The sequence below is a fragment of the Penicillium crustosum genome (genome assembly GCF_028827405.1).
Source record: "Penicillium crustosum strain IBT 35664 chromosome Unknown utg000002l_segment0_segment0, whole genome shotgun sequence".
NCBI lineage: Eukaryota > Fungi > Ascomycota > Eurotiomycetes > Eurotiales > Aspergillaceae > Penicillium > Penicillium crustosum.
In genome coordinates this window covers 2808333-2835100 of record NW_026623123.1, presented here as the reverse complement: position 1 = coordinate 2835100, position 26768 = coordinate 2808333, and the positions used below count along the sequence as shown (strand labels likewise).

Below are 26768 nucleotides of genomic sequence, written 5' to 3'. Positions count from 1 at the left end.
CGAATTGTTTTACATGTGACAAACGTCATTCATAACATCATGCACCAGATAGCGCGAGGTCAAAGGAAACCCGCCATCCTTTCAAAAAGCTGGAAAGCTCCCACTAATGGTCGAGCAGACCTTCTACTCCTCCTGATAGCGCTCAATCACACTCCGGCCATACTTGGCATGCTTGAACTCGCGAGTATCACCATGGCCAGCGTGGTGATTAGGGCCCATGTAGGCATGCTTGGCCTCGACGCCAGCCGGCATGGAGTCGCCCGTGCCACTGATGACATCGCCGGCCTCACCCACATCCCGGGTCGAGCGTGGCAAGTCGGTAGTGTTGTCAGCGGCAGTCGCTGTTGTGGGCTTGGCGATGCCTTCGTTGTCGAAGCCAAAATTCTCGGCACGCTGATCTGGGCGTGGCACTGACGGGATGGTATTCATCATGCCGGCATCGTTAGGCATGGTTGTGCCTTGGGCGGCCATTTCGGAGAGAGTGCCGCCTTGGTGAGGGTCTTGCCGAACCATTTTGGTGGTGGAAGTGGTTGTTGTTGGATTTGAAGCGGTTTGGTGTCCAGTGGAAGTTGGGATAATGAGGGCTGGATGAGGATCTCGGGTTGGGGCAGCGTGGTTGGATCCAACGAGACCAGACTACACTGGTACTCTCTTATATTACCCTCCGGGGTACTTCTGACACTGATGTCACAAAATTTGGACATTGCCTACATGTAGGGATGATGGGCAATGATATCACATGGTATTGATTGGTTGCTCATATTAACCACATAGAAAACGTACAACAAAACAAGTAAGAAGACGCCGTCAGTTAATATACAATGCTGGAAATTGTTAAACATTGAGTCAAATTACATGGAATTCAAGTGTGTTCAATGTTCTACTGTCCTTTGCCTTGAGAATTCGCAGTGGCGAAACCAAATGCCTAGTTGTTAAGGTAATCTGGCCACCCACTGGAGTCTAGATGTTCGGGATCACGAACCACGAATGAGATCTTTGTTGGGATTGAGTATTGAACTAATGATGTATGAACTTCCACAGTCTACATGGGAGTGAAGTGACAGCAGACTACGGTATTTAGCTCGTTTGTTCTGAAGTGTTACAACAGCGGTCAGCTAAGAGTTGGAAGGGAAAATGAAGTTTTCAATGCAGTGAACGTAACATCCTTAAGGGAACATCGATCATTAAAGTGCAGTCAAATGGTTAAAGTACAAAAGAATTGTACTGAAATGAATGGGTTGGAAGAAAACAAAAGGGGCAGATGCCATAACGAGTGACAAGAAACGAATGATACATCAAACACCTAGATCAGATCAGGAACTGTCTATAGGATGAAGGCGAGGACACCCATGACAGCAGCAGCAGCGGAGACAATGCCGCCAGACAGGCGGGCGGCACCACCCTCGAACATGACTCCATGGGAGACAGCAGCGGACGCAGAGGAAGAAGGAGAAGCCTTGTGCTCGGCGAAGGCGCCAGTGGGGATCACCTTGCCCCCGCTGACAGAGGGAGTGGGCTGGGAGAAAGAACCATATTCGGCAGGGGTTGCCATAGGTACATGAACAGCGATCTTGGAGTACGAGGGACGCTGAGCAGCATAGTCAGAAGGAGCGGGAGCCGAGGCAGGGTAGGGATTAGCTCCGCTGGAGGGCTTGGCGGAGCTACCGTAAGGGTCAGCTCCAGTGGAGGGCTTGGGGAAGCTAGGGTAGGAGGCAGCTCCAACGGATTTCTGAGGGAAGCTGCCGGAGGGGTCAGCTGGGCCGGAGGGCTGGGCCCAGCCTGAGTAGCCAGCGCTAGTTCCGGGGGGTGGGTGCCGCCATGGGGACGTGGGCGGGGATCAGGTGATCCGTAGGGGGGGATAGCGTACGAGGGGTGCTCAGCACCAGGGCTAGAAGCAGCGGGAGCTGGGGGAGCGTAGGCGTCGGCTCCAGAGGGGTGGTGAGGAGCGTCGGCAGGGCTGGAAGGAGCGGGAGCTGGGGGAGCGTAGGCGTCGGCTCCAGCGGGGTGGTGAGGAGCGTCGGCAGGGCTGGAAGGAGCGGGACCTGAGGGGGCGTAGACCTCGGCTCCAGCGGGGTGGTGGGGGTCGTTGGCAGGGATGGAATCGTGCTGGAAGGCGGGAGCCGACGGAGAGACCGCCTGTGTTGCCTCAGCAGTCTTGTATTGAGTCTTGGTCACGGTGTGAACAACCTGGTGCACCTGCGCAGCGCACTGAGGGGCCTCAACATGTTCCTCCCGGGCGTGCTCAGGAGAAGCACCAGGGTGGACGTGGGTGAAGTCACCCGTAATAGCGTGGTTATCCTCATTGTGCTCGTTCACATCGGTGCTGACATCGACGTTGTTGGGAGCGGAGAAGTCACTGCCCCCGTCGTTGCCAGATGGACCTCCAATAGCGGTACCACCCCCAACGCTAGTCTCGGGGGTAGGTGCGTACGCACGACGGCCAAAGACAATGCTTCCAGCAGCCGGACCGTTGTTGTTGTTCTTCAACGAGGTAATCTCAGACTCGAATGTTGTGTGAGGCTCATAGTGAGGCGCGTAGGTAGGGCTGTAGTGAGGAGCGTAGTGAGGCTCCGGGTGGTTCTCGTAGTGAGGCTCAGGGTGAGGCTCAAAGTGACCAGGGGGTCCATGGGGCCCAGGCACACCACGGCGACCAAATGTAATGCTGCCAGCGGCAGGACCGTTGTTGTTGTTCTTCAACGAAGTGATCTCATGCTCTAGGGTGGTGTGGGGCTCGTAGTGAGGCGCATAGGTAGGGCTGTAGTGAGGAGCGTAGTGAGGCTCCGGGTGGTTCTCGAAGTGAGGCTCAGGGTGAGGCTCAAAGTGGCCAGCAGGGCCGTGGTTCTCAGAGCGACGGAAGGGGCCAAAGGGGTGAGCGTAGATATCCTCATGCTTCAGACCGATGGAGTGATCATCCTCGTTGTGCTCACTAACATCAGTCGAAGTCTGAATGTTAGTGGGAGCGCTGAAGCTCTGGCCACCATCGTTGCCGGAGGGTCCACCAATGGCGGTGCCACCAAAGTGAGGCCCGAAGCGCTTCCCAACTGCAGCAGGACGGTTTTCGCCGCGGCGAGAAGGCCCGCCGTAGTAAGGGGGAGGGTGCACAACGAAAGGAGGAGGAGCATAGATATTCTTGTTTTTGATGTCGATGGAGTGGTCATCCTTGTTTTCATCTTCAACCTCGGTGTTGAACACACCAGTGAAAGACATATCGAAGCTCTGGCCCTCATCATTTCCGGAGGGGCCACCGATGGCAGTTCCACCTGGAGCGCCACCGCGCTTTTCCTTTCCAAAGGGTCCCATTCCAGGGACCTGGGGGCCGTGAGCAACGGGGTGGCCAAAGGGCACAGGCACCACCGGAGGGCGAGGGTACACATCGGTGTGCTTCAGCTTAATAGAGTGGTCATCCTTGTTCCACTGGTTGACCTTGGTATCAGTCTTGATACTAGCGGAGTACGGGCTGACGAAGCCACCGTCGTTATCATTGCCAGATGGCCCACCGATGGCGGTACCACCAGCCTGCGGGTGGAAGTCATGCTCGTGCTGTACGTCGGGTTAGCTAAAGACTCAGGATATATCCAGACCAAGACAACATACACGTTCAGCATACTGGGCCTGCGCAGCGACTGCGAGCAGTGCCACAGGGATTCCGCCGATGAAACCCTTCATGACTGCGGTGCTTTGGAGATATTACTGTAAAAAGGCAAATCCTTTTGCACGTAGGAGTTAAAAGAATGACTGAAAGCGAGTCCTACAGGAGCAGGATAAAAGAATGGCTTGATTGGTAGAATATTCTCCCTTAGAATACAATGAATAGTAACCCAGCTGAAGGAGATGTTCAGACCTTTAGTAGTCTCTTCGCATTCATGATCGCCAACTCAACAAGCAGATTGGGAATGCAGTTGCATCAACAGGGACTACAACTTGACTTGAAGCCAAGGCGTAGGTAATACCATCAGAATGTTGCCAAGAATGAAAAACAACACCAACAGGTGAGAAAATTCTCCTCGACCCTGGTCAGATCGTAAACAGTGGCCATGGAATCCCTAGAAAGGTGGTGATATTGCATTCCGCGGGATGAGAGGGATAGATCCACCACCTGGCCAGGAACCGCGGCATTTAGAGATCAAGCAAGCCCCTTGGCTGACCAGCAACATTTTACTTGACAAATTTGCACAACTGGTTGAAAAGTGGTGCCATTGTCATGTGCGACTCCTCCCAAACAGACTGAAGTATGGACGATCTTAGTACACATTGTGCCTGGCTCGGGATAGGCTGAGGCTGAAACACCTCACGACCGCACAACACGGGATTCCCGGTGATGTCAAGTGGTTGACTCAGATCCGAATGGCCGATTGTGCACCCAATAGGTTGCTTGCAATCGTTCACGTTGCGATGACAATACGTACGTGGTGACTCTTGAGCATGGTAACTTTTATGGGGCGTTACGCTGAATCTGTTCAGTCTCACTAATTATCCAATTTACTTAAAAAAAAAAAAAGACCATCACATGCATCAATGCACTGGTCTCTACTCTCGCTCTCAACAACCATATTGTTGAAGCGAAGGAATGTGTCCCGTCTTCGACATTCAAATCCCACCGCCCTCACTGAAGAGGACACAGAGGGGAAACGAACTTCCTATCGAGGATCATCTATCTCCTGAGCCGATCAGTCCCGTAAGACCGAAGTCCGTAGGACCGAAGGCAACACATCGTCGTGGGGATGTCGTAAGACAGGACAATGGTCGTGGCAGGCTCAGTTGCTTTTTTTCGATGAAAAAGAAAAAAAAAAGGACGAAGGGGCCGAAAAGTTTGCGGTCTTTTATAGCACTAGTGGGGTCACGGATCGGATTTACAATCTTCCTCTCGGAGTCGGGGTCGGTCCGACCTGGTTTACGTTGTGGCCTGCATTTTAAGGCTCTCAATCACACCTCATACACAGTCGTATTTCAAATGAACAAGGGGGAAAAGCAATAACTTAGGATATGATACAGCAGTTCCAGCCAGCTCCATGACATGTCCAATTCAATACGCGCGAGGTCCTAATCAAGCTGGAATATGACATGTCACTGCTGTGGACGAGTGGGATAACTTCCAATTAAGAATAACAAATGCTCTCCCTCCCCTCAAACCCCAGCTATCCATAGCATCTTCAAAAAAGAATGAAGCAAAAAAGCTGACCTAGTGTACGTCCGAAAAGTCGGTGATATGAATCACACGGAGTTGCGATTGAGGTTGCTGGTCGCTATGAATCAAAAGTGGTAAAATGGTAACCGGAACCTTGCATGTTCCGTTAGCGATGAATTCCAAGCCAGTGGGTGAAAGTGACTCGAAGAACTCACTTATCCCCCAGCTGCCGTTTTCTCGGCACTGGCTTTCCAACCTGCTCCTCCCACCGCCGCAGTGATGCCCAATGCAATCGCAATCATTGTTCCCACTGTCACCACAGCCACAACTGCCTTCATTGCCATTCGTTGTTTGTTACTCAAGGTCTGGAACCATGTCAACGGTTTGTTCTCTTCCTCCCACAACTTCGATCGGCGGGGACTATCGGTTCGGCAGCTCGCGTATGGGCCCAAGCTTTCCAGGTCTCTCAGGTGGCTTCTCCGAGTGGCATTCTTTGTTTCGAAAGTGAGTTGTTCGTATGAGATAGTCGGACTTGTATGGGGATAAAAAGGCGAGCACGGCTTTGCACCGATCGATGGATCAAACTCCTGACTGTGAGCCCCAGGCGAAGATGTAATGGAACATCGTGGGGGCGCGATATTAGGCGTGGTTGGGGGTTTTTCGTCGGTGGTTTTGATCGATGCAGCCACCTGGGCCCCAATCACCCCAAGTCCGTGTAAACTCATAGCGACGTGCTAATGCCGCCGGGAGGGAGGAGAGCGAATTCCCAGATCAGAAGATCTTGGAGAGTGACCTCTTCAGGCTTTTTCGCTTGGATTTGGATCTTTGTAGAGGTCGTGGTTCTTTGACCTTGGGTGCTGGTGTTGTGATTGCCTCAACGGGAATGGCGACAGTCGAGACACCGCCGTACATAAACAATGCCGTATCAACCTGGAATGCGCTCCAACTCCAGGCGGACCGCGGCAGTTTCATCACTCAGACTGATCACAATAAGAAATATAATTATCTGAAATAGCGGAGGGGCGAATGTGTGCCCGTCAAAAGGATAATTTGATATAAAATGGAATGAGTGGTAGTTTCCTCTCGAAGCGCACCCGAACGGTTTTGGGGCAGCTGAACGGCAACAGCGGAGTCTGGATTTTCTTCAAGGGGTCCTCAGTACATTCGGGAACACCCTGTAGTGAAATGAGTTGTTTCTCTAGGGATGCAAGGTCTCCATTGGCTCGAGGGCTGTTTTTCACCCCCTAGATTGGTATCTCGAGTCCCTCTGAGCATTCCCACGCCCTTTATAATGTAAATGATCTTCTCCCGCAGCAAAATCAACCCTCCTATTAGTCAATCTTTGCTTCAATAGCATTCTTATCGTCGATCATGGACTCCCCTATTTCACGTCCCTTCTCCTTAGGCTCTGTTTGTAACCCTGTTGCCCACCTGTGGACTTCAGTGGGTGGATTCTACCCTAGTATATGAAGACAGTCTGTTCTGTGGTACATCTCTTTGGAACAGATTACGGGCCAATAGGGGTATATTCTAAATCAGGGTATCTCGATCATTCTATCTCGATACACATTGTAGTTCACAGATCGTATGTTGTATGTAGGTTACATCCTGAATGTGCATACAAGCTGCATGACATTGTACAATTCACACAAGCAAAGCTTGCTCCAGTAAGTAGATAACATAAACTGTAGCTATAGTTGATTATTATATATTTTCAAAAATTACAGGCAAAACTTAATGTTGTCTGCCGTATTGTGAGTCGATATCTTCACGCAACTAAGGCTTACTTGGAAGCTAGAAAATTTCCGGTCATCGGCTACGACTAATTCGACCACCTAAAAAGTAGGTCTATTCATTGAGATATAGAAATAATATCTAAATTTTTTGCCTATCCATATTTCTATGATTAGCATGTTGAATTGTAGCAGAAATATCTAATGTAGAACGATATATATTTTGACGTCGTTCTCAGCACAGCAGTATGACAAGATATATAAAAAAACCCCCATGCTTGTCTAACTTGAACGCTTCCCAAGATCATGAGGGATTTGAAAGATGTACTAACCACATAAATAGATATTTATTCATCGATTCAGTCGCGGAATTGGCATCTGCTTGCCTAAGAATCATGAATTGTCTTCGGATAGCACTCAAATAGCTAAGAATATATAATATGCTGTCACCCACCTGCAGCATCTTAATACATAACGGAAAGACTTCAGCCAACTAAACTTCTTATCGGGCTTTGACTTGCCTATAACGTTGAACTATGGGGTTTCACGTATCATGCAAATGTTTGGAGTAACACCAGCCAAGCATACCTCATGACCGGGCAGCTCGTGTCTATAGCGACCTCGGGATGCAACCTAGCTTTGCTGCTAACCAACTACCAAGTGAATAGTACTTGTGAACGATGCGCTATATTATTTATTTATAGCGTAACAAGTCTCCAAAACTAAGCCCTCCTCAATTTTGGAATTATCGTGACACGGTAATTAATAGACTGCGGTGGTTTCCCAAAATCGCCAAAATAACATAGATTAAGTCAACACATTATTAGCCAATTATTCCAATTATGGTCAATAGTAATAGAACTCATTATTTATAATATTTGCATAAAGGAATATTAATGCGGAGCTGTCGGCGAGTACCACGGGATGAAATGGTCATCCTACGACAATGGGATAATATGGGAGTATAACATGTAGAATACCAGCTTTATTGATGAAATAATAGCCGCTATGGCAAAATATGAAATGGTGAAGTTTTCTGGAACATAGCAACAACTCAGTCCGAAAAAAACATCCTTATCCCTAGATCTGTTGTGGTTAAGGCCGAACAAACCACTACTAGGACCCAAATACAAATTGCAGAATTTGAACATTTCACTTCATTCAACATATGGTAGCTAATAGGCCCAGTAATAATATATATTATGTTATGCTCTAAATCTGTTGAGGCTGGTACTTTGCGCTAATGGGACTTCTCCCCGCCACAAACTATCCATCAGGTCCCCTCACGCCAGGGCTGTTATCTCGTCAATTTTTTATTTTTGTCTCGATTGCCTGAGTGGGCTTTTTTTTCAATCTGGTAAGATGAAACTTCAAGTGCAGTGGAGCTCGCCTCCTTCGTGTGTGTGGCAGTTCTATTCAAGTTAGTTTCGAATCTCGACGATGCAACCGAGAGCTACTCACCGCAGGTACTTCGGAGGTTGTTGAAGGAGCTTCGGTATTTGTTGCAGTTGGAGTAGGCTGGCTAGTCACAGCCTCAGATGTTGTTTCCTCGGCGTGGGTTTCATCATGCTCATGTTGGTCACCAGGACAGCCAATTCCCGGCACAGCAATGTCGTAAGCATATACCTCCAGTGCAAAGTACTGAAGGGTCTCCGAATCACGTGTTGACAGCGTCGCATTTTCCTTCGCCTGGTCAATAACCTCTTCATATCCATCTGCAAAATGATCGATCCAGCTCTGTCCGATGGCGGAAACATGATACAGGCGGTGCAGGAGATCAGCGGCCCAAAAGGTGTTGGTCTCGTATTCCGAGACTGTATATCCAAGTCCGCACATGGTTGAGAGAGAGCGACGAGTTTGGTAGCTCAGGTCGCAGATGACTGTCTCGTCCGTGCCGTTTTCGCCTCGCCAGTGTCCGGCCCAGCCTATTTGGTCGAGATGTTTAGCATATAGCCTCTCCATAGAGCAAGGTTTCTTACCTTCATTGTCACAGTTTCCATCTGGGTTGTCACATCGAAACAAGATATCTTTCTTGTCTCCGTTGACTACGATATCAAATGCACCGATGGCTTCCATGGATGGGCGATCACCAAAATACTTTCTGTAGATCTCGCTCTCATTTCTCCATCTCAAGATATGATCCTTAGCATGCGAAGCGAGAGTAATAGTCTCATTAAGACCTAGCTCGATTTGGCGACGCTGGGTTGCATTGCAGCTTGAATGGATGGGAAATTGATTCACAGCGCCAGCGTTCCAAGGTGCAAGCCCAGAGAAGGGCTGGGATTGGTTGCCCTCTGAGCTCTCGGGAGTGGGGAGAGCAGCAGCAATAGCTGCAGAGGAGAGAATGAGGTTGAACAAAAGCATGTTTGTTATAATCAAGGTAAATTGCTTAATTGCTTGGAAACTATGGAAGCAAATATCTACCCACGGTAGGAGCAGCTTTTATATTATTTCTACGAGGCTTTCAAAGCTTCCATATACGATGATTTTTAGTTTTTCTCAACCGTTTGCCAAGTGTGGCTTTTGTTGTGCTCATCTTCGCTGTGTCTGCGGATAATCCAATCCACGCCTCACCCAGAAGAGAAAACGGGATGCCTTCTCCATCTTTCTCGGTACACGGATGGTGCAACCTGCCAAGAGGGGACCTTGAGAGCTTCTTCCATCAGTTCACTCGCTCAAAGTATTTTTTCTCCAGCAAATCAGCGTAGAAAATCTCAGATTGATGCCAAGAAAAAGGCTCGGCGGAGGGTCGCCAAGATGCTTGGGCGGGAGTACCTTGAGAGCACAAGAACCAAGTAGGGCGGTATTCTCCGGAGAGAACCCGAATTGGAAGTTCAGGCCTGCTCTTGGCGAAAAGATCGGATGGTCTTCCGCTTGGCATCGAGAACCTTGGGGGTGAGACACCTATGCATGGCTCTTCCTCCATATACCAAGCGGCCTTTTAGAGAGGATTGCTCCCAGGATTCATTGATTGAAAAATCCTCACCTGTGGCATATTTCTTGCATCAATTACAATCCTAATTATAATCCTTCCGTTCTGATTTGCGAAAGGGTAGAGCAACAGCTTCATCATGCACATTTCCAGGCCTTTCCTTATATCACTGGGCATTTCCAGAGTATATGCAGCCACAGCAACAACATCAGCACAAACATCATCTGTAACTGGTTGTCATACTCATGGCTCAAGCATTTACTGCATTGACGGAGATGGCCACGAAGTTTTGGTTTCGGCCACATCTACTACAACTGGAGTACCAGCACAATACACTGGGTGTCACTCTCACGGAAGCGAGTCGTAAGTTCACAACTATTCATTTCTGTGACAATATACTGACCAAAAAAAAAATCGAAGATATTGCATGGATGCAGATGGAAACGATGTCCTGATTCAAGAGGAAGAAACAGAAGCCGAGAGCGCAACGACCGAAGAAAGTAACAGTGAGGAATCCTCAACTGAAACCGAACAAAACTGCCATTTCCATGCTGGCGTCGAGTAAGTTTGTACTTTTTTTCCTTCAGATTTGCGCGTTATTGACTTTGGACATTCTAGACACTGCGTGGGTGCAGGTGAATCGGAGGAGAGTAGTACGACATCATGTGGTATCAAAGCAAGAGACTATGACATCCCCCTGAGAATTGGCACATTGTTTGTCGTCCTTGTCACTAGTTCAATTGGTGTCTTTGCCCCTATCCTCCTGATGAAACTTCCATTTGCCTCTATCAATGGGGTGGTCTCGACTGTCATCAAACAATTCGGAACTGGTATCATCATCGCCACAGGTTTCATCCATGTAAGTAATCTCGGGTCTTAACAGACACACCACTTGCTAACTGTTTTCCTTAGCTATACACACATGCAAACCTCATGTTTACGAACGAGTGTTTGGGTGAACTCGAGTACGAAGCAACTACCTCCGCCGTGGTCGTGGCGGGTATATTCATTGCGTTCTTGCTGGAATACATTGGCCACAGAATTATCGTTGCTCGCAACAGCAAGAATACCCCCACAGAAACCGCATCGTCCGAGTCCGAGTCTCAGCAAACACAACAGAAGGGACAGCATGACCATTCCCCGGACCAACAGCAACAGTGCACGTTGGCTGGTCTCGGGCACACTCACGGCTCATTGGATCTTACCGGACCCAACAGCAAATTTTCAGTTATGGTCATGGAAGCCGGTATACTTTTCCACAGCATCTTGATTGGCCTTACACTTGTCGTTGCTGGGGACTCATTTTACAAGACGCTTCTAGTCGTGATTGTGTTCCATCAATTCTTTGAAGGATTGGCACTCGGTGCTCGTATTGCAGTCCTACCGGGTGCTATATTCCCTTCCAAGGCGTCTATGGCGGCGGCATTTGCTTTGATCACACCTATTGGCATGGCTATTGGACTTGGTGTTCTTCACACCTTCAATGGTAATTCGAGGGGCACTTTGATTGCACTAGGAACATTGGACGCATTGTCTGCTGGTATTCTGGTGTGGGTTGGTGTTGTCGATATGTGGGCCCGTGACTGGGTAATTGATGGAGGTGAAATGTTGGATGCGAAGTTGGGAAAAGTTTTGACCGGTGGTATTTCCTTGATCAGTGGGCTGGTATTGATGGGACTGCTAGGAAAATGGGCTTGATCACTTGTACATGTATATAGTTAGCCTGACAATTAAGAGTTTAAGCATTATGAGCGGCTCATCTTGGGCATTTTTCACTCTCCGTACTCCGTATTCAATCCGAATTCCGGGCTATCGTTTCGCAGGCGTTGATCGACAGTGTCGAGCGACGCGTAGAAGCCCTCTAGTTCTTTGAGAATAAGTGTGACTCGGGAAAGATTGAAGCTACCCAATTCAAGCAGATCTATGGATCGGTCGTAAGTGGACCATCCCGAGCAGGCGCATACAGGCGGAAGCTGCACTCCATGGTGCCATATACCCAAAAATGTCCAAGTTAAATGGTGTTCGGGCGAGAAGACAGGAATAAAGGGCACACCAGTGCCTCTCCGACTCTCGGTGTTCGTCTTTACTGCAGCAGCAAATGAGGCCATATTTTGATAAGGACTGATTGTAGGCGTCAATGAATCCCCAGGCAAATTAATCTGGAATGCAGTAGGTTTATCAGAAGGTAAAAGAAGGCTTCATAACCTGCTGTGACATTCCCCGGTCGAAAACCAGAAGAGAGATGTCGATTGGAAAAGAAATTAACTCTGAAAAAGCCAAGCTCAGAAAAGCTTTCTATTACTTCCATCACCTCGCGCACACTGCTAAGTCAAAGATGACAGTTAACGGAATGCTTATTCAAATGCTACTAATCAAGTCAGGTATGTCACTCAATCTCCCTGTGTATCTGTGTTAATGAACGATATCGGCTTTGGAACATTTATCACAGCCTTATTCTTTGGACTTGGGGTTGCGTATCATGCAATATAACTGGGATAGCGTGCGTCAGTCATTTAATAGGGAATACTCTAGCCAAAGAGGGCATACCTTGCAAACGTCCCCTCCATCCACGCATTCAATCTCCTTGACCAATTCAAAGCCCATTCTTTCATAAATACCCACGTTTGGATACCCCTTAGAGCTCTCGAGATAGCATGGCATATTCTCCCGATCGGCCTTCTCCATGACATTCTCCATAAGCTTCTTTCCGACTCCCATACCACGCGCCTCTGAATCAACACAGACAACATTGCAAAAATAGTACCCACGGGGGTCCTGCCAGATGGTATCATGCGCAGTTTGCTGCACTTGCTTCCAAATCCAATACCGGTGCACATTCAGACCACCGCGACCAAGGAAGCGGATATTGTTTATGAGCTGGCGGAAGGAAAGAAGCCAGTCCTGTGCCCAAACAGACCAGGTCTGAGTCATGGAAGATGCTTGTGGCGAGTACCACCAGGCAACGCCGACCACAGTACCCGCCGGCAGGCGGATATCTCCGTCGCTCTTGCTTTCATTTGCGGCACGAGTTATCTTGGCGACGGAAATGGGGCAGCCGCAGTTGATACCATATTGGAGATGAGCAGCGAGGGAAGCTGCGTTTCGTTGGATGTTAAACTGTCAGACCCCGTTATTACTTGGTTCGATATCCACTTCGTTTGTTTTCACTCTTTTTTTTGGTCTGTTTTTTCTCAAAGCCAGAACGATGTATTCGGCTGGTGGCTTGAGGAAAAAGATGGTTCATACCTTGGATGGATCATCAAATGCCCAGCGAAAATAGGGATCATCGGCGAACGCTTTCTGCACACAGTCTACAGCCCCAGGTATGTCGGTCTGAGCCAGCGGGACGATTTCGATTGACATTGTTCTTGGCTTGTCACTACGTTTTTGTTTTGTTTTTGGACGGCGACAATTCTTTTAGCGAACGGGTTTAGATGCCCGGGTACTTTTTCTACTGGCTCTGCGAATAGCTTGACACAGAGATATAGTATAAGAATGCCAATGAAGACGTTGGGGACAGTGAGAGATAAAGACAACCGCCATCTAAGTAGAATTGAAGTGGTGATGGTCCACAAGTTGATGGAGGAAAAGGTGAGGGAAGCGAGGTCTTTGTTTATTGTAGGGGTGTCAGCAATCGAGGAAATAATGAGTAGTAGAAAGTCACTGGCACTCCTGGGCTGAGGAACGGGGCTCATATAGTTGAGCTCAATGGTGATCCCCGAGGCCATTTGACTGTCACGCTTATCTTGTCCCCAATGTACATTCCAGGGTTGCATGTCGCTAGCCTTTATAGGCAGCTCCACCCGGAACAAGTACATATGCGATGTGGAGGTGTTACGGCGTTCTTCCACTCAGACTACCGCCCCGTCGTGGCCCCGGCAGTAGCCGCAGCTAGACGAGTTTAATACAGACCACATGACTATCTACCTCAAGCATGTACATAGTAGTACACCGTGGGCTCGAATAACCTCAAATCATTCGGCAAGATTGTCGATATCATATGTGCTGTAACTACAAAGTAAACGCGGGGGGCGGGCTAGTAATTGGATCATGTGGAGAATCCAATCTAAAAACTAATCCCAATCAGGCAGGTCGTTGCGTCATTGGCTCAATCTATTGTGGGGCGTCTCAGGTTTATCAGTTCTCTAAGCCGAACTGATAAGAGATACGGAGTACAAGTACCTAATTAGAGTCAACCTAGGAACTATACATATACTTGATCTTGTTTTAACATGGTCTAAAGTCTCGTAGTGTGTAGTTTATTTCATCACTCCCTTATAGTTCAGGGACCAGATTCCTTGGCAACTTTGGAAGTACATAATACATGTAAACAACGGAAAATTATTCCGCCCGAATCTTGGAAATCGGTATGTTAAACGAATCAAAGCGAATATGCCTCTACTAGACGAGAAATGTATGTCAAGATTGTGCTAATACCTCACACAGTGTATAATAATAGAGTTTAATCCTGCTATTTCGAAAAAGAATCATAGATCCTGGGGGACATGTTGAGAAAGTGATATAAAGCATGTCCAGATCAAAGTCAGAATTCATATTGATAGACTTGGCATACATGTAACATCCATAGAGTCTTTGGAAATATACAATGAAAAACATGAAGCAAAATATCTATACACATTGGTTTTCGCATCTACCTGGGCAGATGATCCTTTGTTTGGTGACACATGGTCACCTGCTTTTCTTTGGCCTGGTTTAACTGCCCCATGCCCTACCCTTTGTACTTCCCCTTTGTTGATCGAGTCTATCCATTTTACATACGAACTTAAACATGATGAAAGTGCTAAAATCTGGTGCTTGTAGCAAGATATCCACATAGAGGTTATGGCATTGGTGTTGCGACTTCTTTGTGCATCTTCCAACTCCCATGCAACGGCGAAAAGATCTATCGGTCTCCTTTCTGAAGCCAAAAGATTACAGTTATTACCCCTGTCGTGAGCTATATTCTCCCTTTTGATAGGATATAATTAGTGTCTTTGTGAGTATGACGGAGGCGAAGAGTTTCTTTCTTGACGAAACATAACCAGGAGACGTCCGAGATGCAGTCAAAGGTTGGATATTTCTTTTCTTCCCTGATAGAACAAAAATAAATCTTTGCTTTCATTGCTGTCTTTGTCAAATACGTCAACCACAAAATCGAATCAGTGCCAACTCTACTCCATACAGATGCATAAATAACTCCAAATTCCCACTGCCTTCTCATAACCCCCCAAGCAATCTCCGAGAACACATCGGATTCTGCATCATCGGGGAATTCAGTTATCTGCATGCGAATTTTTTATCCGGGAATCGTCAACAGATTTCACTTCCAAGTCACACTCCAACCAGCTTCTCCAATACCAGTCTAATATCCGCCTACGATGTCTCCTGATGATTTTGAGCGTCTGCTAGCCAACGATCCCTACAACCAGCGGCGCATTTTTGTTCTGCGATGTGTGCATGACGCAATCTACTTCCTTCGCCATGGACCGCATCGTCGTCAGGATGTGATTTCCTCGTTGCAGGAGGAGGTTCTTGGTGAAATTAGCCTCGGTATCTCAAGCGCGGTCATGGAACATGATTCCCAGTTTGAGCGGTTGTGCCGTAACCTTGAGCTTGTCGTACCGGTTTCACTCAGGACTCTCAGAAAGTATAACGACCGGGAGAGCGACGAAGATGTTGCCGATGATCTCATCAATTGTATCCCCACCGCTCTGCAACAACCCGATCGATGGGCCCCGGAGGTCGAAGAGTTTTCTGATGGGGAACAGTCTGAGAAGCAGAGTAGATATAGCCACCGTCACAGATAGGCTTGCCTTTCTAGGGAGGCGGGAAATCAAGTATTGGCTATAGGTCTGACTGGGATTTGGAGGATTTTCGGTTCGAGTGCATTTTCTGCTGTTTTATGTCCCAATTGTTGTTTTGTTTTAGAGATGACAACAAAAAAAACAAAAAATAGAATTCTGTCCTTATTGCGCCAAGTAGTTTCTGTGGGTTTCTTTTATGTATCATTCAATACAGGCGCTGGTCACATGTATTTTCTAGTATCCGATCTTGGTCCAACTAGAAACTAGATAGATTCGAGAGGGTAAATCGTGATTTGTCACAAGCAATGTATCATAGGCTTCATATTTTAAAGTGTCAGTAGTCTTGTCTAGCAGAGTCTCTGAAGGCTAAAGCTTGCTTGAGAGCACTTTGTTTAATGGTAGAACAAATAAATCCCAAGACCGTACGCAAGTTGTGCAATTCAATAAACTCCAGCAACATCATATTACCACCGAAAACATTAAACTCCTTTTAAACTATCAGAAAAAATAATCAAAAATTGGCAATAATCAAACTGATCTAGAATTTTATCAAGAAACAACCAACCAGTATCTCAACTCTTTCTCAATTCAACCAAACAATCTAACCACGATTCCGTCCACGATGAAAGCGAGGCAGGAAACCAGGTGCAGGCTCGGTAGCAGTCTCCGTCGCAACACGAGTGAGGTTCACTGCACTAGTTGTGGTATTGTGGACAACAGACGTGTTGGTGAAGAGGGCCGTCGCTGTCGTGTTGCTAAATAGCCGCCGACGAATAACGTCGGGGTTGATCTTTGCTCGTGGGGTGACACGCGATCCCCCTGGTGTTCCAGGAGATACATGTGGAGATGTTGTAGGCAAAGTCACGAGGGTAGCTGGCGTGGTGGGCGAGGCTGTTGTGACTGCAGTACGTTCTCTGGTGGTGGTTGGTATGAGTGGCGTCGATGTCCGGGTTTGGGTCAGGGTCTGAGTCAGAGTATTGGTGCTAGTGCTGGTTCTGGTGGGTGAGGTTGTCGGGCTGCCAGTTGGGGAGACTACGCTAGTGTGGCTAGTTGAAGTTGTCACGCTGGCAGTTGGAGAGACTCCACCAGTAGGGCTAATTGAGGTTGTTGGGCTGCCCGTTGGAGAGGCTCCGCCAGTGGAACTAGTTGAGGTTGTCACACTGCCAGTTGGAGAGGCTCCGCCAGTGGGGCTGGTGGTGGGGAGAGCACCTCCGGTAGGACTTTCAGTGGGGCAAGGACAAAGCGATGCTCCCGTGCCCGGGACCGAACCAGATGTGACAGTGACAGTAGTGGTGCTCACTATGGCAGCGGGACAAGTGACGGTCACCGGGACCACCGTCGTCTCCTTAGACGTGGATGGAGTAGGACAAACTTCGCTTGCAGTGGTAACGCTAGGAGATGGGGAAGGAGGCACGGTACCACCTCCAGTGGGGGATGTCTGATCAGTGTTAGTTGTTTCAGTGACTACTCCGGGAGAGGATTACGGTGTAGTTCCGGGGGGAGGACTAACAGTACCGCCAGTTGGAGCAGGTCCAGTTGTCGTGGTAGCTCCGCCAGTCGGGGAAGTTCCAATGCCACCAGTTGGCGTACCAGTCGTACCGCCGCCGCCAGTGGGTGAAGTGCCGCCTTGGGTACCAGGGAGAGTAAGAAAGGTGCTTTCAGAAAAAGGTAATAGTCTACTCACCTCCTCCGCCAGGAACTGTGGTACCACCACCTTCGCCAGGGACCGTAGTGCCACCACCTCCACTAGGGACTGTAGTGCCGCCACCTCCTCCAGGGACCGTGGTGCCACCACCTCCGCCAGGGACTGTAGTGCTACCACCTTCGCCAGGGACCGTGGTTCCGCCACCTCCGCCAGGGACCGTAGTGCCACCACCTCCACCAGGGACTGTAGTACCACCTCCTCCGCCAGGGACTGTAGTACCACCTCCTCCACCAGGGACTGTAGTCGTCTCAGGCTTCGGGCCTTTTGTCGTAGAGATCTCCTCAGTCAAGATAGAAAGTAGCGAGCTCACAAGTTCAGGATGGTTGTGGCGCTCCTGCAAGCCAAAGTCACGCTCTTCTCGACGATGATCCTCGATGTCGGGCTGCTCTAGCGCCCCATCCGGCGCAGCTATGACACTCTGGAGGAGTGCCCAGCAGGCCAGCAGAACTAAGCATCTTGTTGGAAACATGATTTGGACCAACGCAAGTAAATGCAGGGCGAATAAGCAAATGTGGCCGATTTACGGAGAACAGGGGCCAATGCAAGTTCGCCTATAGTTCCTAGCGTTATCGAATTGATGAATGGGTTGATGTAGAAGACAATTCTACCTTCAGAACTCCTTGGGTAGCAAGTCTAGCGACGAAGCGAAATACTCACCAGATGAGTTCGAGACGAGTAAAAGGAAAGCGGACTCCCGGATAAAAAGGACGATAGGGAGGAGACGCGAGCATAACGTCGTATATGTAGCTAGAGGTTGGAAAACTCAATGGTGATGGATTGATGAACATTCGATGTCATCACAGCGACAGGATTGGCCAGGCGTGATGTCGATGTTTGTTTTTGGTTTAAACTTTCGATGTCTGTATAGTTTCCATGGTGAGAGGTGAGCCTGCTCCTATTGGAAATCTTTCCCAGTGGTGAAATCCATGGTTGGATAAGGTACAGAGGCATCATTGTGACTAGATGTTTACATAGATCCGGTGCCTGTCGGATATCTTATGCGGCGTGTTCAACCCCGTTCAGCCCTGCCGGGAACCTGAACCTGAGGTACCAACATTTATGTTTTTTATATTGCCTCAATGGCGGCAAATCTTTCTTATCTCTAACCGCCAGTTCGATTGAGAAATCTATTTAAACGGCTGAAGGGCCGAACCGACCATGTCGGAAACGTTATCTGACTGGGTGGTGAACTCTATAACTGCAATCACATATTGATAAATATAGACATTAGTAGTAGCTATGTATAACAAAACACTCGGCCATGAACGCTGGGTAGAAAATGCAAGTCGAGGAAAAAGAAATCCTTTCTATCAAAATTCATTTTTGAAATCGTGAAATCGTGTCGAAGTTACCAAATCGCCAGTGTCGGAGTCCCGGATGGAATCCAGAAAATTAATAGATCGCGAGAGGGTGACGCCAGCCAACTTGAATGACCTTTACGGAAGTACAGCATGCAAGGCCAGCCGCATAGCAGCAGACGGTAAAGGTGATCAGGCCCCAGTAGGATCCATTGCAGCGTGCCAGGATCTCACCTGCAATAGGGATTCCGGTGAGAGTGCTGGTGGCAAAAGAGTGTCAGTTATGGATACGCAGGTGACATCACAAGGGGGGGAAGCACTCACCCGAAGCTCACTATGGTATAGGCAGTTGCGTAGTACCGGCCATAGTTCTCGGTTTTACAGAGCTGGCCAACACAGACTGGCGTCAGGCTGATATTGCTGCCGCTCGAGAATCCAAAAAGAGCAGCGTAAACGATCAGCAAAGGCAGACTATCTCCAGCAGGAAGCCACAGGCAGGCGTTACAGAGCACGCAGAGCGCGACCGTCGCGATCAAAGTGTTAAAGCGACCCAGGAAATCGGCAAAGAAGCCAGGCAACCATCTCCCAAAGAATGAGCCGGCATTCAAGATGGCAATGATCTGGTATGAAAACTTGGTGGAGAAACCATGGTCGAGGGCATAAGATGAGATGTAGCTAATTGGCACGAAAAGTCCCCACTCAATAAAGAAGACGCTGGCAGTAGTAAGTACGAATCGCGGGTCACGGAATATGCGGAAGTCAGGGAGCACGTTCTCCTTGGAAAATGGCTTCTGCGGGAGTCGAGACCTAATCAAGAGATTCGCAACTGATAGCGTAATTAGGCAGATCAACGCAACAACCCGAGTGGCCCAAGCCCAGCCAATCTTGGGGAAGAGGTCTTCTAGAATGAGAGGGAAAACAATGCCTCCGACGGAGCCACCAGTGGCAGCAATGCCAGTTGCGACTCCACGTTTCTCATAGAAATAGTGTCCAATCGCCGAGATCGCCGGTGTGAAAATGAGGGACGCTCCCACTCCACCCAGTACACCGATGACCATCATAAAGTGCCAGTATTGAGTGCAGAAGCCAAGGAGGATTATCATGGCCATTTCGAATATGGAACCCGCAAAGACAAGAAGGCGTGGGCCTCGAGCGTCGAAGATGGGACCGATTTGCACTCCACAAAAGAAAGTGAGAAAGGCAAACATTCCAAAAATCCAACCATTGGCTCCTGAGCTGTATTCCTTCAGTTGATGGGTTTGGATATATGCTTGGAAGGTGCCGATGGTGTTCACCAGGCCCAGCGATCCAAAGAGACCGAGGAAGCTGCCCAGCACTACCAGCCAGGCTTCGAGACCCCCCTCCGGATAGGTGTTCCCTTCAGCATCTGTGGTCACTCGACTAACGGGGTCTCTTCTGGCTGATCGTTGAGATGGTGCCACGGTAGATGCTGTCCGATATACATCTTCCGAGCTATATTCTTGCTCTGGTGCAGCCTCCGTGTCAAATTTTTCATTGTTCATGTGAACAGTAGTCTTCTCGTCGAGGGCTGTTGTGGTGCTTTGGGGTGTTGTGGTGTTCTGAGTGGTGTTCATAATATCAAATGCATGGTCGGTCTTGCTGGCAGATCCGACATTGGTAGACATTCTATGTGGAAGGAGCAGCTATGATATTCTCCACTTGTATTAAAAAGGATTTGCTAGATTTCTTGAATTTGAGGATCCGGGGATCTGAAAAGTCGGAAGGAGGGGAATTACATATTAGCAATCGAAACCTCCCAAAGACTATGCAAAAGTGCCCAGGCTCTGAGAATTTTCCGCGGAATTATTCCCATTGGTGTTCAACTGTAGGAGTTGAGAGTGTGAAAATTTCGGACGGCATGATCATTGGGCAGGGGAAGATGTGGATCTATCGTGTTGACCCGAACACCTTGGGGACCATGTACATCGTGCTGTTCATTACTATACTGGCTAGATGGAAGTGTTGTTTTTAATTGCACAGAATAAAATGGTTGGCATACATCACTACGAGTTCTCTTTATTAATCATTTTATCAATCATATAGAACAATCTATACATGCCTCATTTATCTGGATTTATCGGTGTACGGGACACAATTCACTAGTCGGCTATGACTATGACAGCAGTCCAACATAGTGGCAAAATTTCCGAACTTCCGAATTCCCGATCTCCGTGAGACTACGCGAGCGGATAACTACATCCAGGCATAGTGTCAATCATTCGTATTAGGCTAGACATGGATCAACTTGTTATTCAATGAACATATAGAACTTCTTCGGATAGGACAAGAAAGACAAGGGCTTAGATTTACATCCGGACAATATCAAATGCATAAATTATATTTGAAATTAGCACGAAATTTGACGTGATGCGGGTAGATATATATAACTGCGACCATGTTTTGTATTTCTTGGGCAAGTGTCATTAGCTAACAAATTTATGTAAACTTCATATAAACTTCCCAAACTGCCAAGGTCAGAGCCTCAAAAAGCATGAAGTATCTAATATTCTCAAAAAAACCCCAACCGTAGAAGTTTTACTCGGGGCGAGATCCGTTCAGGTGGTACCTATGTCGAGTAATTTCAAACAATAGCTGGTTAGGCTCATGAGACATTAAACAGCAGGCTCTTCCATCAAACTGGGCTTGTGGTTTAGTGGTATAATACTCCCTTAGCATGGGAGTGGTCCGGGGTTCGATTCCCCGCGAGTCCAATTTTTTTGTTTTTCCCAAGCTATATATACTATTCTCAAATGAAAATAGTTATCTTAGAATGCCTTTATTTTTATCCCCAGGAGAAAACCCAGTACGACTATCGAGTATATCAACCTTGTCGGCTGATACTTCTCGCGAAAAAGGGGCCCGTCAGAGAAAGCAAGTTCCGATCAGTCAAACAATATTTCCAAGCCAGTGTTAAGCAACCTAGAAAGCTTGGCATGCTTGGGATCTATAACTTAGAGCTCCGGGAACCTCGGCCCAGGTACAGAGTACTTCGTGGGCACAACGATCATCTTGTTGTGAGGTACATATGCAGTTAGGTGATGTTCGCACATGAGGGTTTAATCGGAGGCCGAGGAGTATGTACTTTGTATGTACTCAGGGCAGCTCATTTGAATTATTAAGAGGATTTCTCACCTATCAGACCGCTACAACCGCCGCAGGGCGATTATTATGTATCATCACACAATGTCTATCAAGGATAAGAAGCATGCCAGACCAATTGCGAATTGCGAGGTACCCCCGCTTTCCACAGATGGAGTTTGTTATCCCAAAGTGACAGATAACTGTCGATCTCGCCGGAATCCGTCGCTGATCCGGTCCCAATGATAGATCTGCATAGAGTGGCAGACTTCCTACACCAACTATTTATGATAATTATTATTTCCGATAATTATCTAATACTGCGGATAAAACCATCGGGATACCACTCGATCAGGGACAGAAAGAAGTAGTAGTAGCAAGATTCATAAGCGATCCTTTCTTTTTTCTGGGGTCGACCCCGGGATGACCGAAGAAGCCGATATCAGTGGAGACCTGCTATCGAACAAGGGATTCCAGGGTTGCGCCCAGGTGGCGCAGAAGAAGCATCCCCAGGCCTGAACCTAGGATTTCTTCCAATCACCCACTTGGAACCACCCAATTTGGTAAGGCGACCTTTTATTAATTTAAATGGCCCTACCGAGTGCAGGATCAGGGGCTACCTACCGGTAGACATTTTCGGGGGTTTTTAGTATATAGCTGCGTCCCCTCCCCGAGAATAATAAGTAGACTTATCCTATCTCCCTCCTGGCCCACCCAAACTAATCCAGGATGTTACTCAAATCAGTCCTGGCATCTGCTCTCCTGGCCCTTTCGCTGGGATCAGATATCGCGGCTGCTTTCAAACATGGACGCTTTGCAGAGATAGCTCGTGCACCACAGGAGAAGGCTAAACGAATAGTCGAGGCTCGTAACCACAAACCGAAGAAATCGGACAAGGATTACCGCTTCTTGACCAAGAAAACCAAGCGTGAGTGTCGAGTTATATCATTGTCAGCAGCAAAAATACTAATCGACCCATAGATTACCTGGTGGACTCCCTGCCGGAGGTTGCATTTGATATTGGCGAGATGTATTCTGGTCTGGTGCCAATTGATATGGACAATAGCTCCAGATCGCTCTTCTTCATTTTCCAGCCTACCATCAACGAGCCCGTAGACGAAGTAACCATCTGGCTCAACGGTGGCCCTGGATGCAGTTCGATGGAGAGTTTCTTGCAAGAGACTGGTCGCTTCATATGGCAACCTGGTACTTTTGCCCCGGTTGAGAACCCTTATGCTTGGGTCAACCTTACCAATGTTCTGTGGTAAGTAGTTATCATGCACATGAACCTAAAAGAAACTTGTTAAAATTTCGCAGGGTCGACCAGCCCGTCGGAACGGGTTACTCCGTTGGCACACCAACTGCTATTTCACAAGAGGAGACCGCACAGGACTTTATCAAGTTCTTCAAGAACTTCCAGAAGATCTTTGGAATCAAGAACTTCAAGATCTATGTCACTGGTGAGAGTTATGCTGGACGTTATGTGCCTTACATCTCAGCTGCGATGCTCGATGAAAAGGACAAGGAGTATTTCGATCTAGACGGTGAGTTATTACAAATATTCAGAATTCTGGGAAGCAAATTCTGACTATTTACCAAGGTGCGCTGGCATACGACCCCTGCATTGGACAGTTCGACACCATTCAGGAACAACTGCCCGTTGTTCCCTTTGTCCACGAAAATGCGAACCTGTTCAGCTTCAATAAATCATTCATGGCAGAGCTTGACAGAAAGCACAAATCCTGCGGATACGAGGCATTCATCGACAAGTACCTCACTTTCCCGCCGCCCGAAGTTCAACCACCCTTGTTAGGCAGCAGCTTAGACGACGAATGTGATCTGTTTGACCTCGTCAACGACGAAATCCTCCACATCAACCCATGCTTCGACGTCTACGAGATCAACCAGATGTGCCCGCTCCTCTGGGACGTTCTCGGCTTCCCCACCTCGCTCGACTACACAGCACCTGGAGCAAGCGTCTACTTCGATCGCAAAGATGTCAAGCACGCGCTACACGCACCCAAGGGCACCTGGAGCGGCTGTTCCGCAGAGCCCGTATACGTTGGTGGCAACGCTGGCCCGGAGCAAGAAGGCGATATTTCAGCGAACCCGATCGAGCACGTCTTGCCGCAGGTTATTGAGGCTACTAATCGCGTTCTCATTTCAAATGGTGACTTGGATATGGTTGTCCTCACCAACGGTACGCTGTTGGCCATCCAGAATATGACCTGGAACGGCAACCTCGGTTTCCAGAATAAGCCAAACACCTCCATCGACATTAAGATTCCGGATCTCATGTACGCCAACGTCTTTGCTGAGAATGGCCAGACTGGTGTCGATGGACCCCAGGGTGTCATGGGTGTTCAGCACTATGAGCGTGGTCTGATGTGGGCTCAGAGTTTCCAGTCTGGTCACATGCAACCGCAGTACCAGCCTCGCGTGGCTTATCGTCACCTTGAATGGCTGCTCAGACGTACCGAGGAACTCTAGTGGCTTACTAGAAGATCTTATATATGGTCATTCGGTGATAATTTACCGAGTGAGTGATGGCGAATTGATGTATGTCTCTCTATTTGCCGAGCGGAATGGTGGTGTTTGGGTTGTACAAAGAGAGAGGCCCTGTCACGAACGCCCAACATTGTCCCTTTCATTATGTATAGAATAAAGTATTGGCAGACCTAGGATCTGCTTCATATGTTAGTCTTGTACACGATATAACGCAATTAATGGACTTTTGTTATTTGAATCGCATCAAAGCTTGGCGCAAAGCATGTGCAATCTCTTGCAGCGATCGACAACGTACTCTAATGTATACATCGTAAGCTGGTGACGGGTGGTGTGGTCCAGCAGTGTGGAGCTTGATAATTGTTCAGAGTTCCAGTCAATCACAGTCAAGTGTAATTACACTACCGGTTACTAATTCGAAAATTAAATGGGACAAACAATGTACGATGTACAAAGTATGGACGGCATACATGCTCTTCAACTCATGCTCTCACGAGTGAGTACATTGGCCGAGAAATTCATATCTAGAGGCAACACTTGCTGCAACTACAACTTACGCATTGTATAAATAAGATAATCGAGTACTCCGTGAAGGTAAAATCTGTCAGTGGAGTTTATTGTTCCTGGGCTTCCCAGTTTCCGGATTGACTTTCCGGTCTGAAACGAAACAAATAACCGGTTCAGAATGTCATAGAAGTATCATAGCCGAGAGCCACTCATTCTCCACATTGTACAGAGTACGTTGAGTCTCCCAACTCGAGAATATGAGCATTTGCCGACAAGCTACTCCGTACTCCGTAGTATGGGCTGGTACCGTATGGCGGCAGAACACCGGGTTAATCCCAAAATGGTAAGTTGCAGTAATTTATCCGGGAAAGCGCGTGCTTCCAAGGTTGGAACCTTTGGAAGGTTACACGAGGTTACAGAAAGTTTACAGGAGTATTTAAGGACTTTGATTGGCCGAAATCAATGGCGAATTCCCCTGGGCCTGAATGCGGCATGGATGTGCCTCCGCCAAGACTCACGAGCTTCAATGGTGAGTTCAACTCTTTTTTTGCTTCTCTTGTTCTACAATGTTGTAGCGTTGGTTTTGATATTTGTGACAATCTGGGATTGATGTTATATTGAAGTGAAAACAAAAACATGTTGGGTATCTTGGGAAAGGGGGAAAGAGGAGACAGGAACAAAGTAACTAGAGGGGTGACGTTCAAGCATAGCACGCACGCATGCGGTTTCTTGATCTCATTCCTTTGCCCCAAACAAGAGTAGTGGGAGTGTATGGAGTACGGCTAAAGTGGTGTCACTGCAAAAATTTTCCTGGTGGAGCATGGAGGCCAATTGGGTCTCGGCTCAGGGCCAGGTCAATTTGTTCATTATTTCGACCCTTTCCGATATATGATATGTTTCTACAAAAGTTGTACATGATGTGCCGATAGTTATACGGGCCCTTCTGAGTTCTGCATACAGAGTGGTCATATAGGTATAAAGGTAGAGCAGGCGAGGACCCTTGAGGCTGAATAGAGTATGTCGGATTTGCCTTGGTGGCGTTCGACCGATCCAAAGAACATCGAAGGACCGTGCTTCAAGTAAAAGCGGCCAACGTCGGCCACTCCCCGATCTTTAGAGATTCTTTTTTAAGCTATTCCCTGTGTGGTTGTGAATTATTAACCAACGTCAACAATTTTATTAATATAATACGCCTATGTGTACGGAGTACGGGAGTATGGTGTACGCTATAGTGGAACCGCCTTTTTCTCGCACGGGACCGCCCTTGGATTCTGCCCGTCCTTCCAGTCATAAAAGCTGTCGGATTTACTAATATTGAAATGTTAAGTATGAGGATGTGATTAACTATAGCTATAGAAAGCAAGAAACCAAGAGGAGATAGGTAATGTATATGGTAAACCTTGGAAGTATTCAGACTAGAGAGATCCTTGCTAGCAGTTCATCTATAGACGATAGTAAAGCGGTGTCTATCCGAAAACATATCAAGTCCAAGTGCCAAGTATGTACACCTGGTTTGCTCGCCGAGGGCAACGGGAATATCGGAATATCAAATGTACGGAGTACTCCGTACTCCTTAGTCTACTCCATAAAGAACCCGACCCCAGTCCCGGGGCCGAGCCAGTCCTTTTTTTTTTCTAGTATTCGAATTACAGACCATACTATCACACCTTTTTCCCTATAGTCCCACTTCTGGGTCTTGGCCAATGATGACATAGTACCTAGTCTAGGTACTAGAGAACCAGTTGGTAATATGAAAAAAGGAATGTAATAATAAAAAATAAAAAAACTGGAAGCATATTGCCCATCCTTGGGATGCCCCCAATAGTATATAGCAACTCTAGAATCCCACCTCATTTCCGTTTTTCTCTTCTTTCCTCTTCTGTCAATTCCTAATTTTTTCCTCTCTCAAACCATCTTGGATAAGGTATAGCTACCCCCAGCTTGTCTTATTTCATTATATCTTGCGAGAGCTCCGTCTCTTAGCTTTCTTCTATCTTATATCCCTGTGGCAGAACTTCTGGTTCACGCTCTTGGATCATTTCTATTGTTCATCACCACCC

The 26768-nt window shown here is 47.8% G+C and overlaps 11 protein-coding genes across 11 annotated transcripts; 3 read left to right on the top strand and 8 right to left on the bottom strand.

Annotated features, from left to right (window-relative positions):
* Positions 1-123: 123 nt before the first annotated feature.
* Positions 124-513, bottom strand: N7487_004578 (uncharacterized protein; the record flags this gene model as incomplete). Its single annotated transcript, XM_056872325.1, has 1 exon — positions 124-513. The coding sequence occupies one exon, from the start codon at positions 511-513 to the stop codon at positions 124-126; it is 390 nt and encodes a 129-aa protein (XP_056730045.1).
* Positions 514-1324: 811 nt separating this feature from the next.
* CweA (uncharacterized protein) lies at positions 1325-3666 on the bottom strand (the record flags this gene model as incomplete). Its single annotated transcript, XM_056872324.1, has 3 exons — positions 1325-1793; positions 1868-3540; positions 3595-3666. 3 exons carry the CDS (start codon positions 3664-3666, stop codon positions 1325-1327), a joined length of 2214 nt encoding a protein of 737 aa, XP_056730044.1.
* A 1674-nt stretch (positions 3667-5340) lies between these two features.
* On the bottom strand, positions 5341-5850 carry N7487_004576 (uncharacterized protein; the record flags this gene model as incomplete). Its single annotated transcript, XM_056872323.1, has 1 exon — positions 5341-5850. One exon carries the CDS (start codon positions 5848-5850, stop codon positions 5341-5343), a length of 510 nt encoding a protein of 169 aa, XP_056730043.1.
* A 2378-nt stretch (positions 5851-8228) lies between these two features.
* On the bottom strand, positions 8229-9222 carry aspf2 (major allergen Asp F2; the record flags this gene model as incomplete). Its single annotated transcript, XM_056872322.1, has 3 exons — positions 8229-8270; positions 8320-8783; positions 8838-9222. 3 exons carry the CDS (start codon positions 9220-9222, stop codon positions 8229-8231), a joined length of 891 nt encoding a protein of 296 aa, XP_056730042.1.
* A 707-nt stretch (positions 9223-9929) lies between these two features.
* Positions 9930-11488, top strand: zrfC (putative ZIP Zinc transporter; the record flags this gene model as incomplete). The annotated part of the gene is made up of 4 exons (XM_056872321.1): positions 9930-10153; positions 10211-10351; positions 10409-10649; positions 10703-11488. The coding sequence occupies 4 exons, from the start codon at positions 9930-9932 to the stop codon at positions 11486-11488; spliced, it is 1392 nt and encodes a 463-aa protein (XP_056730041.1).
* Positions 11489-11562: 74 nt separating this feature from the next.
* On the bottom strand, positions 11563-11898 carry N7487_004573 (uncharacterized protein; the record flags this gene model as incomplete). Its single annotated transcript, XM_056872320.1, has 1 exon — positions 11563-11898. The coding sequence occupies one exon, from the start codon at positions 11896-11898 to the stop codon at positions 11563-11565; it is 336 nt and encodes a 111-aa protein (XP_056730040.1).
* Positions 11899-12241: 343 nt separating this feature from the next.
* N7487_004572 (GNAT family N-acetyltransferase) lies at positions 12242-13153 on the bottom strand (the record flags this gene model as incomplete). The annotated part of the gene is made up of 3 exons (XM_056872319.1): positions 12242-12280; positions 12338-12907; positions 13037-13153. The coding sequence occupies 3 exons, from the start codon at positions 13151-13153 to the stop codon at positions 12242-12244; spliced, it is 726 nt and encodes a 241-aa protein (XP_056730039.1).
* A 2015-nt stretch (positions 13154-15168) lies between these two features.
* On the top strand, positions 15169-15597 carry N7487_004571 (uncharacterized protein; the record flags this gene model as incomplete). The annotated part of the gene is made up of 1 exon (XM_056872318.1): positions 15169-15597. One exon carries the CDS (start codon positions 15169-15171, stop codon positions 15595-15597), a length of 429 nt encoding a protein of 142 aa, XP_056730038.1.
* Positions 15598-16195: 598 nt separating this feature from the next.
* N7487_004570 (putative extracellular threonine rich protein) lies at positions 16196-17768 on the bottom strand (the record flags this gene model as incomplete). The annotated part of the gene is made up of 3 exons (XM_056872317.1): positions 16196-17032; positions 17105-17220; positions 17279-17768. The coding sequence occupies 3 exons, from the start codon at positions 17766-17768 to the stop codon at positions 16196-16198; spliced, it is 1443 nt and encodes a 480-aa protein (XP_056730037.1).
* A 923-nt stretch (positions 17769-18691) lies between these two features.
* On the bottom strand, positions 18692-20243 carry N7487_004569 (MCT family MFS transporter; the record flags this gene model as incomplete). Its single annotated transcript, XM_056872316.1, has 2 exons — positions 18692-18857; positions 18922-20243. The coding sequence occupies 2 exons, from the start codon at positions 20241-20243 to the stop codon at positions 18692-18694; spliced, it is 1488 nt and encodes a 495-aa protein (XP_056730036.1).
* Positions 20244-22425: 2182 nt separating this feature from the next.
* On the top strand, positions 22426-24186 carry sxa2 (putative pheromone processing carboxypeptidase (Sxa2); the record flags this gene model as incomplete). Its single annotated transcript, XM_056872315.1, has 4 exons — positions 22426-22624; positions 22678-22960; positions 23014-23240; positions 23297-24186. The coding sequence occupies 4 exons, from the start codon at positions 22426-22428 to the stop codon at positions 24184-24186; spliced, it is 1599 nt and encodes a 532-aa protein (XP_056730035.1).
* Positions 24187-26768: the final 2582 nt, after the last annotated feature.